The sequence below is a fragment of the Canis lupus genome, chromosome 20, assembly GCF_003254725.2.
Source record: "Canis lupus dingo isolate Sandy chromosome 20, ASM325472v2, whole genome shotgun sequence".
Classification (NCBI taxonomy): Eukaryota; Metazoa; Chordata; class Mammalia; order Carnivora; family Canidae; genus Canis; species Canis lupus.
In genome coordinates, this window is record NC_064262.1 from 19,927,299 (window position 1) to 19,940,790 (window position 13,492).

Consider the following 13,492-nt stretch of genomic DNA (forward strand, 5'->3'; position numbering starts at 1 on the left):
GGGGAATTATTTTGTTGAGTATCTATGCAATCTGTGTACATGTACTTTGATAAGCTAAGTGAACTTTGCCTCTTTTAGTCTTGACTTCAATTGTATTAAATTAGATATGGCCCTGTTTCCATTTTGAGTAACTATGACTACTGAGCTCTCAGTAGTAGCAGGGCCTATTTAAAGTCCAAGAGCTGTCCTATCTATGTCTTAATCCCAGAGTCTGTGCTCTCCCTTTCAGTTGTGTGTTGAAGATGGCAGAAGGAAAAATATAGGAAATGAAGGGGATGGGTTTTGTTTTAACTGATAGTTGGAGTCAGGTTTGAAAGTTTTAGTTTTTGGTACAGAGTAGAGTGGTTACCCTGAGTCAAGGATGTATACTGTTGGGAAGGAGTAACCTAGGTTGGTAACTAAGACCCCTTAGATCACTTACTTAATGGTTCATTCTAAAAGATGAGCCAAAGGATTTGAGAAATTTCATGAAGACAAGTGTCTACATGAGAGAGGAAAGAACACTTTCTGTACATTTAGAAGGAAAAGAACAGCAAGAAGAGATACTATTTGGGAAGCAGAGATAATAATGCCATACTGTGTGTGATCCTAGCAAAGTTGGGTGATTCTTAAAGTTGTCCGTATTATAATAGTTGGCTTTAGTGAAGGTCAGTAGGTCATGCAAGTTTCTTTTTACCCTGGTGCAGCATTGCCTGATGATGTGGCAAGCAGCTCTGGGGAAGGCCATGAGTACTGATCTTCCAGAGCAAAGCCCAGCTAGGTCCTAGTAACATTGACATGGACCCTAACCGGCAATCTTGAAAGGGCACCCTCATCATTGAGACTAACAGCTGGTACCAACAAGGTCTTGTGTGTCCTGCATCAAGGAGGAATTAGGTTGGAGGAATTAGGTTTCATTTATATTCCCATAGCTGAATGTATGAATATTTGTTCAACGGTCTGTTAAGATAATCAGTCCTTTGAAATAGCGGAAAGGAAAGCATGTACGTAGAAACTCCCTTGGGATTTAATTTTTTTTGGGGGGGGGGGTTACTTTTAAACCAGATTATCTGCTGTATTTCTTCATCTGTTATTCTTCATTGGGCTAGTTGATCATGTTGGTGATTCTTAGTAGTTATACACTACCCTATAACACTGCAACAAATATGTAAAAGTACAGCAATTTTTAAGAGATTAAAATACTTTATTTAAAAAAGTCTCAAAAAAAAAAATAAAAAAGTCTCAGCCTCACATGATATAGCTGAAAGAATGCCACGCTAATAGTCTGGAGATTCTCCTTCTCATTGTAGTTGTTAGCCTTCTCATTTTTTAAAACTGAGACTCTTATTCTCTAACTTACTTTTTATAATTGTTGAGGATAAAGTGAGGCAATAGTTGTTATAAATTAAAAAAAAAAGCATATGTGGAGGGGGAAGAGCCCTAAAAGTGGCCTTATAACCTTAAATCTATACATGTCTAGATTTTATTTTTATTTTTTTAAATATTTTATTTATTCATGACAGACACAGAGAGAGAGAGGCAGAGACAGAGGCAGAGGGAGAAGCAGGCTCCATGCAGGGAGCCTGATGTGGGACTCGATCCCGGGTCTCCAGGATCACACCCCCGGCTGAAGGCAGTGCTTAAACCACTGGGCTACTGGGGCTGCCCCACATGTCTAGATTTTAAAAGTCTTACATCACCTTTTAAGTTTCCACGGTCATTGATGTTGGAGCTGGAATTCTAACTACTTCTGTTTCTGTTTGCAGCATTTCTCCTCTGCATTATCTTTGGTATTTAAAAAAAAAAAAAAACAAAAACAATAGGTCAGGAGCTGGTGTCTATAATGAACAGAAAACAGGTTGTACTTGTAGGGCCTCTTTCTATACTAGTCATCAAAGCCAGGGCTATTAGTGTGTCTTGGACATTGTTGTTGACCCAACATGTACATTGCCTTAGAAGTAAATGCAGACCTTGCTGTGCTCCGAGCTGGTGTATTTTTGTTTGGGGGGATCATTAATGTAAAAATTCAGTCACTGTTTTTTTTTTTTTTTTTTTTTAAATTCAGTCACTGTTGGGTGGGGTAGAATCTGAGCTGTCCCAGTACATATGTGTAGGATGACCTTTTGCACATGGGACAGGAGAATGGGTCATGTGAAGGTTCCTTTTATATTACCATGCTGATCCATCATAAAGAATCATGGGCTCCTGATAGGAATGAGCTAATAGTGGAAAGGTACTCTGAGAACTGTTAAATCCTTGATGTTGCTAGTTCTTCAACTAACACATTGCTAAGGGAAGTAAAGGATTGGGGGGGAAATGTAAATGTCCAGAGAACTTGAGGACATTATAAGCTGACTTAGTGATGATTTGTAAGTTTGTAAAGTACCTTTTTTTCCCTTAAAATGGATGAATTGGTTGTCTGATTCCAGAGCCTTGGGGGGGGGGGTATTTTAATTGAAAACACCAGATGGAATTCTCTAAGTTGGCAAAATGCACAAATGATAATTTAGGAAAAGCTGAACATAATCAAGGAAGATAGTTTGTTAGAGATTTCTTCTTGTTCTTTGTTGCCTGAACCACAAGAAATGGGTTTATCTTGTTGCTTGTTTGGTAGCTGAGATACAAAGAAGTGCAAGAGAGAGAAGTACATTTCTGAGTACACAAGCAGACACAGAAAAGGGTATATATGGTGGAAACACCTCTTAAAAATAGGTTTGACTAAAATTAAAAAAAAAAAAATTGTGCTCCTCCAAAATGGCATGAGTACACAAACATAACAAAAACAATTCAGAAAGATAGTTTTGTGCTCATTCATTCACGTATATTCAGACTCTGAAATTTTTCATTTTCTAAAATTAAGGCTGTCCCTACATGAAGATTTGCTTCGCTTGTTATAGAATGGACACTTTTCTGAAATATTAGCTGTGTTAAATGTAAATAAACAGGCATACTTTTCTGATGTTTATTGAAATTTCACAGCAAATTTCCATTTGTACAGGTTATTGAAACAGCAACAATAAACCTATAAAATAATATTAAGAAGACTTTTTTCCCATTAAGAAGTCTTGAAGAAGATACAAATAACTTGGTTGGTGTCAACTTTACTCTGTAAGGAAAGTAGGCCCCCTGTTCATAGCACTTCTCAAATAGGGTTTTCCATTGTTAGTTGATTAGCTTTAAATCAAGGCTTAAGGCATCTAAAGCTTAAGCCATGTGTTTTGATCTACTGCTTTCCACTGTATTGTGAAGGCTATTAATTGCTTATTTTAAATTTGTTAGTTGGGAAACAGGTAATTTTGAAGAACTCGGAGTGGCAGCTGCATATTGAAGAATTGACTTTTTGCAACATGTTAGAAGTTTTGTTTGTTAAATGCACTGTCTGTTATAGGACACTTAGAAGACACATTAGGCAATATAAATCTGTGGGAGGTAATGATTTCTCACTGATCAGCACTATCCCCTTTCATGATAAAGGTTCACTCCTTCCTGGGAATGTTCTATAGACAGTGGAAAGCATTCTTGCCAGCCCCCGACCCAGCCCTCTTTAAGAACAACCTAAGTAGTCCTTGCCAGAACAAGGATGGTGAGGCTAATTAAGCTACTGACATTCCCTTGTCTAGCAAAGCTGCAGCCTGGATTGACCTGGGCTTTTCATCCTTGGTACCCCAGACCCAGTGCATACACATAGACACACATTCTACACACACACACACACACACACACACACACACACACACACACACACGTCTGGGCTCTACAACAAGAGTCCAGATAGATTTGGGTTAAAAATCCCCCAGCTCAGCTACTTGTTAGCATTAGATGAGTTTCTTTATCTTTCTGCTCTTCAGTCGTTGTAAGATGGAGACAGTCCATCTCTCCTGTAGAGGTGCTGTGCCCAATCTTACTGCATGCTGTGCCTCTGCCACTCCAGGCTGTTCTCAGTGTCTTGTCTGGAGAAGCTGGCATGGCCTCACTGGAGCAGAGTGTGCTGTTCTCACTGTAGATTGGACATTCTCCTGCCACATGCAGTCACAACACAAGCCTAGGAACAAGAAGAGGACAGGTGGCAGGAGCTGCTGGAACAGTTTTGACAGGGTGGCACTTTTATTTGGTAGGTTGACACTAATGGGCCTTCTAGTTTTCTTTACTTTGCCCTTCCAAAATGTTGGCTTCACTTTTTTGAACCAGTAACTATGCACTTCGTTCAGAAACACTGCACCTCTTAAAAATTGGTTAGGGGGCAGCCCAGGTGGCTCAGTGATTTAGCGCCGCCTTCAGCCCAGGGCGTGATCCTGGAGATCTGAGTCCCACGTCGGGCTTCCTGCATGGAGCCTGCTTCTCCCTCTGCCTGCGTCTCTGCCTTCTCTGTGTCTCTCATGAATAAATAATATCTTTAAAAACAAAAAATTTAAAAATTGGTTAGGTGTGGGGCACCTGGCTGGCTCAGTCGGAAGAGCATGCAACTCTTTATTTAGGACTGTGAGTTCAAGCCCCAAGTTGGGTATAGAGAGGACTTAAAAATAAAATCTTTTTAAAAAGTGGCTAGGTTTATTTCCTACCTCATCCTCTGTGCTCTAATTCTAGAAGTTCTATAGGACATGTTGGTGGGGGACAGAGAAAAAGCTGGTTTGGTAATTTAATAAATGCTTATCTATCATTGTGGAGGTTGTGTGTATGTGTAGGATGGAAGTAGTACCCAAGGAGTTAGGTTGTTACTTTAGAATATATATGACATAAAACAGCAATATTTTTGAGATGACACAGATGCTTTTAGCAGACACCTTATATTTCTTGATTCTTTGCTTATTATTGGATCCCAAATAGCCTTGGGTCCTTTTCATTTATGATGTGTTGTGGCTTGGTTGGCTTTTGGAGGAGAACAACACTTCACTATTCTAGTCAAATACTCATTTTCTTAGGAGCAAGTAAGAACAGTCCTATGGCTGTGTGTACATGTGCCGCATATTAAGAATTACAGCTGGATTTCACTTAAGTACATGTAGGGTTTTTTCCTGTAGATACTGGATCATGGTGCATGTGCTGAAAAAGAAGTCTGACAGTGTATTTGAAGTGTTAGGGAATGATCACCAGGGGAAGAAACACACGGACACCTAAGCTGTTGTCCACAGTGTGCCCAGAGCCTCAGCAGGCTGGCCTCATTTGCGGATACTCGGTCCTAGACAAGCATGAGGTCTGGCTGGTTGAGACCTGGTTGATGGGCCCCTACACTCATGCCTTTAAGGGCAGTTTGTGATATACAAGTAACTTTTTGATGGAAGCTACACTATGGAATTGTTGAATCACCTGACAGTAATATAACATTGTATCTCACCTTTACTCACATTAAAAAATTAAAATGAGCAATTTCCTTTTCTCTCTGCTCAACATCAGCTCTCTTTTCTGCTGTTAGTGCCTTCTACTCAACTGAACCAGACACCACTTCTAATGTCCATGGTTTCAAAATCTCTTCTCTGACTTCTCACTTCTAATTTCTCTCTTCATAACCCCTCTTTATCTAGCATCCCTCTCCTGCCTCAGAAGAAAAGTGTCCCTATTCCTTTCTCAGGATTTTTCTCAATTGTAGTTTGTCTCTGTCCCAGGAGTTAACTCCTCTCATTTGCCTGCCTTGAGACTCTTTCAGCATATACAACATGATTTAAGTTTCCTTTTCCTATAGAACGGTGAAGCGTGGCCTACTGTTTTCGATATTGGCTAGAGCCACTCTCTCCCTCAGCACCATGATGCTCAGAGAAGGGTTCCAGTTTCCCACCTCTGTACTAGTCCTCGTGCAGCCTGTAGTCCATCAAGTCTTTGCAACCCTTAATCTCATGTGGCCTCCTCTCCTGGAAGTAGTCATTGATCTCCTTCTGATCACCAAAGCCTGGGCCCCCTTGTCCATCCTCATTTTACTTTGTCTTTCTCTGCTATATTCATTTATTCTTCATTCATCCAGTAGATAATGTTATTGAATACCTGCCACTGCTGAACGACATGGTGACAAGAATGATTAAGATGTGATCTTACCACTGAGGAGTGTATGGTTGATTGGCAATTAGAGTACAGTGTTGTAGGTTACAGAACTTTGTAGGGTATTCTAGAGTGAGACAGACACCTCTAACTCAGATTGGGTGGCCCTGTTGATGAGGCTGGCTGTGACCTTTGATTCTGTCTCCTTTGAAGGTTCTCATAGACTCCTGTCCAGGTGTCCCCTCTTGTTTTTGCACCTCAGAGTTCCCTGGAGTAAAGTACATATACTGGCTTAACTGAAATTCTCCCTCAAGGTGTAGTTTTTTATAAAGTTTTTATGGTTTATTCACAGTATTAACTCTGATCGAGTTATTTCATTTTGATGCCTGAGTAGTATATGGCATTTTGTTCTAACTGATTTAAACTCCTCCGTAATCCCATTAGACAGCTGATCTGTTTGCGTCCCCGGTGAGTACTTGTGAAATGTTTGGGTAGTGGTGATTATCTTCTTTGTAAGTATTAACACATTCATATTTAATCTTAGGCAGAGTAGAATGTGTTAGAATGGCTGCTGTTGCTGCTACCTTTCTCAGAACCTGTGGGAAACAGACCTTTCACATGGTGTCCTGTGTGTGTTTAGGGACTGGGGGCTTAGAGTAAGTACATTCCTCCCTTTCCTTAGGGTACTTTACTTCTGTGTTTGAATCTCTTGCCCAGTGACAAGAGACTGTGGTCCAGGCTGAGGTGTACCTGTTGACTGGGTTTCACAGTGTGCCTTTCCATGACCAAGGCAACATGCTCTGAGATTGTGCCTTTGTTTGGTCTGTTTTCAGACAAACCCATACTAGCTCCAAACAGGTACTGAAACACTCAGAGCAAACCCAGCGCCTTCTGTGTTCAGGCTCACCTTGATGAACTCACAGGAGTTCAGGAGTAAGCCATTTATCTCCTTGTCCACACCACACTTGCTCTTGAGGAGCTCCAGAAACTTAAAGGTTAACTTAGGGGTTCAGCATGTCATGTATCTAGCAGGTGTTTGTTTTGTTTTTCCAAATTTGTTGGTGATGTGTCCTCCCTGCTCCCCCTGCAGTGTTCCACCACTGGCCTTCCCACTGATGAGCCAGACCTATGTTGTCTGGTTGGTTGTTTTTTATTTCCCAGCCCACTTCTCTGTCCTGAAGGTGATGATTACATTGTGGCAGCCAGTCGTTCACCTCATTAGTGACGCATCTGGGTATTTGTTTCCTACCTTGTTTTTGGAGACATTATTCTATTACAAATGGCAAACTGGATGGGAATGTCTTTGAAAATGAATATTGTATAGAAATAATGCATAGGCTCCTCTTTCTCCCTTTCCTGTTTGGGTCTGAATGCTCATGCATTGTGTAGAGTGTTTGGCAGCACTTAGAATTTGTAAACAATAGTGTTAAGAGCCAGTGTCAGTTGGAGATTGGCGGGGACAGAATGGTTGATGGCACAATGAATGTATCACTTGTCTGAGGTTTTTTGTTTTTTGTTTTTTTTTTGTTTTTGTTTTTGTTTTTTTTTTAATAGTGACTTTCCATCTTTCACCCCCTTGGGAACTAGTATGAACCACAGTTACCTTTTATTGCTCTATGTGTGTTGTCCATGCCAATCACAGAGCTGCAGGGGAGCAGACCAAGTTGGAATAATTAGATTGAGGAGTGAATGTCACACTTCTAATTTCATTCTCCTTTCAAGGGATTACCAGTGTCCATTTAATAAAATGAGATTAACCCTCTGCAGCAGGAGTATTTGAAAGCTGTCACTCAGTATAATCTTGACAGCTCAAAAGAAGTCTGTTCTCAGCACTCTTAGAAACAGTGTAATGTTTTATGGGCTGAAAGACTTTTTTTTTTTTTTTAACTGCAAAGGGATGTGTATGTTTGAGCACATGTGTATGTGTCATTAAAGGTAGATAAGTATATAGGAGGTGATTGAAAGAGGAAAAGTTTCATGGACTTACTCATACTGCACAGAAGCGATAATGTAGAAATAACAAGTAATTTAGTTTTGAGGTCCCAGATACCAGTAATAAAATATCTAAAAATGATAAAATTTTTAAAAATGAGAGAAATAATTTATAAAGCAAAGAGTGATGTGTCTTTTCTTGAATGTTTTAGAAAACCTCGGATCAATTCTCAGCTGGTGGCACAACAAGTGGCACAACAGTATGCCACTCCACCACCCCCTAAAAAGGAGAAGAAGGAGAAAGTTGAAAAGCAAGACAAAGAGAAACCTGAGAAAGATAAGGAAATTAGTCCTAGTGTCACCAAGAAAAATACCAACAAGAAAACAAAGTAAGTTCCCAGCTAACTCAGCACACTATATTATTTTGCAGATGAATTTAAACTATGTTTTAAATGTCTCTTTTTGTATCCCCACCTTAGACCAAAGTCTGATATTCTGAAAGATCCTCCCAGCGAAGCAAACAGTATACAGTCTGCAAATGCTACAACAAAGACCAGTGAAACGAATCACACCTCAAGGTACTTGAAACTAGAATGAAATATAGCATTGGTGCTCTGATTTATTCACTTTGCCTAGTCAATAACCCCCGGGGGTGGTTTTGTGCCTGTGGGTTTGCAGGCTGAGATGGGTGTTAGGAGGATGAGCTGGATGTGGGCTTTTAACTTTGAAGACACACCTGTGTATATGCAGGCTACTTCTGTGTCACTGTGGCCACAACAGGAGAAAGATAAATTGATGATAATTGCTTTGGTGCAAAAGCTTTGCTTATTGGTGGTTTCTATTGCTAAAGTAGTAAGCTTTGGACATGCAGTGACAATTTAGATTCATCGCCACAGGGTCATGCAGTCTCCTTATATTGATGCAGAAGTCACTTGAATCCATAGCTTATTTAATCGGCTGTTCCCTGGGGTGTTGTTTTCAGGCCCCGGCTGAAAAACGTGGACAGGAGCACCGCACAGCAGTTGGCAGTGACTGTGGGCAACGTCACCGTCATTATCACAGACTTTAAGGAAAAGACTCGCTCCTCCTCGACATCCTCATCCACAGTGACCTCCAGTGCAGGGTCAGAACAGCAGAACCAGAGCAGCTCGGGGTCGGAGAGCACAGACAAGGGCTCCTCCCGTTCCTCCACGCCAAAGGGCGACATGTCAGCAGTAAATGATGAATCTTTCTGAAATTGCACATGGAATTGTGAAAACTATGAATCAGGGTATGAAATTCAAATCCTCCACCTGCCCATGCTGCTTGCATCCCCTGGAGAATCTTCTGTGGACATCGGCCTCTTAGTGAAGCTGCCAGGATAATTTCTGCTTGCCATGGGCATCTGGCCACCAAGGAATTTCGCACCCTGACGATTACTCTTGACACTTTTATGTATTCCATTGTTTTATATGATTTTCCTAACAATCATTTATAATTGGATGTGCTCCTGAATCTACTTTTTATAAAAAAAAAAAAATCTGCTGTGCACAATTTTCCATGTACATTACAACTGGTTTTTTGTTTTTGTTTTGTTGGGGGGGGGGTTGGGAGGGGGAGGGAACTTTTATTTATTGTGTTCACAAACGCCATCTTTTCAGCATATCCTTTTAAGTTTAGTTCTTTCTTCCAGTTATACTATGTACTATCAGTTTTGATATAACTATATATATATAAATATAAAATTATATATAAAGGGTTATTTGAAACCAATCCATGGCAACGCTGGTGCTTGATACACTGTGAAGTGAATACAACATTGAACAGTTACAGATCTGGGACAGTCCCTTCTATGAAAGTGCTGAAATTAAATTAAAATCAGTCTTACATGAAGTATGTTCCAACCCACGTGGGAACTTGACTCTCTCATCTGTCTAAAGAGTACTGGACGATAGAAAAATATATATATTTTTTGAACAATGTGATCTCAAATTTAAAGACTGCTCCAGATAGCCTGCATTTGCAATGGAATAACTGACAAATCACAAATGGTTTAGTGGGGAGGGCTTTGATCATTCACAAGTAACTAAACTAGCTCCAGAATGCCAAGTATTCGTATAAGTTCCGGTTCCATGTTAACATTGCTGTTCTTACATAGGCACTCATGAAAATATGGTATTCTGTAACTCGAATTCCATCCATTTTCCAGACCTCAACTCATGACTGAGGTAAATCTATAAATCGTCTCTTAGTTTTAGGATTAAAACCGTCTAAACTGTATTTTTGGTCCATACAAGAAGCAACTCCCTATTTCCACTTGGCACGTGACATTGCAGTCATGGTTTTCGTAATTAAAATTGGTTTGCCTCGTGTCTCCCCTCCTACCAATTTAGTTATGAGAATTCTTTTTCTTTCTTAAAATCTACTCTTGTTTGTTTTACTGAACAAAGGTTATCAACCGCACATCCAGTCCGGACATGGAGCTTTTCAGTGTTTGGAGACATTTCTCAATTCCCTGCTGTGGGAAGGAACTCAAGTGGTGAATGGTTTAAGCACTAGCAGCCAGAATTGCAGGGAAAGCTCATACTTCCTGCAAGCCTGTGATCTTTTTCTTTCTCATCATAAAGATAGCTTGAGCAAACTCTTTCGAAGTTTCTTTTCATTCATTTTTTTTACTGTCTTGCAAAAACAAACAACAAAGACCACTAATACGATTCCACTCCCTCCTTATTTTTCAACTGTTTTGTTTTGCTTTGTTTGGAATTAGCGTCTCTCTTCTGTTCGACTCTTAAGGTTCATATCCACACAGTTCATAGGCTTCAGAGTCATTTCAGGCATGGGAACTTGGTGTTACCTTCCTTTATTTGATCATACTGAAGGACTCACGGGAGGGCAGCCGATTTGTGATGAAGCACCACCATTTTGGTGTGGTGTGAAAAGCCTGGTTTGCTTAAGAACAGAAGTACGTGTCTGGAGGCAACGAGTAAAAAAAGAAACAATTAACAGCTTGATTTGAGTAGCCAACAGGAAAGGTTCCTTTCACATTTACATTAAAACTATTCTGTAGTCACTAATGTACCATAATTCAAATTCTGTTCTCAAAGGTATAGATTATAAAGCAGTGCCATTTGTTGCTGTGGTCCTATTCTCAAATGCATGGACAATTGTTCCCCTCTTTTTAAAATAATGCTTGTATCTGGGATGCAAGCTATGCTATCTTTTTAAATACATTTTTAAAGTATTTATTAATGAACCAAAGGAAATCAGATGCTTTCTGTAAGCATCAGAATATATAATACATAGTGATTTGACTATGAATTTTAAATCCACATTTTAATATTAGTGGGATATTGCAAAGACATTCCTTCTAAAGTTTTAATATTCCTTTTATTAAGGGTCTCAGGGAGGGTAAATTAGTCAGCCATATTTATTTTCCAGAGATGTAAGGAATTGCTACGTTTTTTAATTAACTTTTTAAAAAAATTTTAAATGCCACCAAACTCATGTGGGTTGCACTGCTTTTTGAACCAATAAGTGTTGGTATGCACTTTGTTCAGAAACACTGTGTACTTTTTCAAAATTAGTTTCATGTAAAGTGATTGGACCCCTAGATTAGTGGAAAAAGCTGATTAACCAGCTACTCATAGGCTGCTAATTAATTCATTGCCAATGTCTTGGTTTTTTCAGTTTTGCCTCCGTGATAAATCAGTAAATGAAAGAATGGGAAGGGGTGAAGGAAGGGAGGATTGCTTTAGAACAGGTGAGATGAAATTGGCATTCTGATAGAAACTGCAGCTAACAGTGGGACTTCTCTCAACAGATGTTACCGGGCCAGTCCTCTAGCTGCCGTTGTGTATTCTGTTGAGGTAGTGAGGTGGTAGGTACCTTAAACTTTTAATTTCCGAAATTGAAGACATCCCTCAGGCATGTATTCTGGAAATGGAATTCCTGTAACTTCCTGCATTTGCAGTTTGCCCTACAGTTAGTAGGCAGCGTGTAAAAACACTAGTGTAGATTATAAAGATATATATTAAAAGAGGACCAGAAATACTTGGTATTCAGTGGCACAGTAAGCAGGTTATAAAAACAAAACAAAACAAAAAAAAAACAAAAGCACAGTGTTAACGCTTGCAAGTTTCCATTTGTTTTAATACCACACGATCCTTCACACTCGTGCGTGCGCACACACACACAGAGCTTACCTGACTTGCTCTGCTTGAGTCATGCAGTTTTAAAAAAAGGTAAAGACGTCTTGACACCCACAAAATATTTTAATCAAAACCTTTCAGTTTCAATCTGGATCTTTAAAAACATTGGCAGAAGCTTCTGTGAGTTTAGTTCCACTAAGATGTTCCACCTGCCTTATCAAGACCATTCTCAGTCTACTTTTTTAAGCTACAGTATCTTAAATTATTGAAAATTTATTAATTGCTGAATATATAATAACCTTTGCTTGTATGTAACCGAAAATGGTTTAAGAGCCAACATTTAGAGTATGACAATGGAGCTGAACAGTTTTTAATGCGCAAGCAGTTCTGTTCTTGTGTATGACTTGTAACCTTAATTTACTGTGTAAAGATGGTTACATTATTTCCTTAGCTTTGTTTGTTGGAGACAAATAGAGAATGCTTGTTAAGTATGTCAAAACATAATCTTATCTTGTGAATTTTTGTTAATGTATTATACGAGCTATATTTTTCATTTGCCCAGAAAGACAGCTTGTATAACGCTTTGGGAAGTTTCTGCTCTGTAACGTCTTTAGAGCTGACAGTCTGTTAGGTTTGTTTTTTTCCTTCATGCTAAAGTGTCAGTTGGTGGTTTTGTGAACTGGTCAGAAATTCACAGGTCTTAAATGTTTTGGGAAAATTTATATTGGACACTGCTCTTTGTCTAGCAAATAAAAGATGTTAATATATTCCTGTTACTGGCATGTGCACGACTATGTTATTAGAAGCCACTTTATCATTTTCCTGCTTTAAATAGAAATGTCTATTTATGAATTCTGCTTGTAGTTTTTTCACAAATAAAATAGTAAAATTTACACGGAAATCTTTATTTTCTTGTGTATAGATTTTAGCCCTGAAGAAAATGACCACTTTTCATACAGATTTTTAGCTTGTGGGATTTTTCCAATGGGAACAGGAGGCTAAGGAGGAAGACTCCTTGTTTATCAGAAGCGCAAGTTGATTTGGGTGTCTCAGGACACGTCTCTAAGCTACAGCAGCAAACGTAATTGAACAAAAGGATGTCGAGGTGAGGGGGAAAAACCCCACTAACCTGTGTGTGTTCATATTTTGAGATTGGTGGCAGTAATTTAAAGCAGGAGACGGTGGCCGAGGACAATTCAGTGGATGACTGGACACCCGGAAGACCCATCAGTTTCTGGCCAGGTGCAGTCAGCTACTCTGACTCGGATGTCCGCAAAACACAGCATCAGATCTAAAAGTCACACCAACAGAGCTGGGGGGCTGCTGCCCAGATGCCTCGGCAGTTGCTGAACCCTTCCAGAGAACTCGGAAGCCACTTGAGACGCTTCAAGATCTGCCCCTACCCATCACTCTTCTCTGTCCTGAGTTTGCACTTGTACTGAAAGGAAGACCATGTAAAGTGCAGGATGCCGAGTTGGAAAGTGGTC

At 39.7% G+C, this 13,492-nt stretch overlaps 1 protein-coding gene across 1 annotated transcript in view; it reads left to right on the forward strand.

The window, feature by feature from the left end:
* LOC112666072 (RING1 and YY1 binding protein) overlaps positions 1-12,898 on the forward strand; it is an 80,023-nt gene extending 67,125 nt beyond the window's left edge. Inside the window, exons 3-5 of the mRNA XM_025456580.3 lie at positions 8,091-8,267; positions 8,358-8,456; positions 8,861-12,898. Of these exons, the coding sequence (XP_025312365.1) occupies positions 8,091-8,267; positions 8,358-8,456; positions 8,861-9,113 (529 nt within the window). The 3' untranslated portion in view covers positions 9,114-12,898. The remainder of the gene's footprint in view (positions 1-8,090; positions 8,268-8,357; positions 8,457-8,860) is intronic.
* Positions 12,899-13,492: the final 594 nt, after the last annotated feature.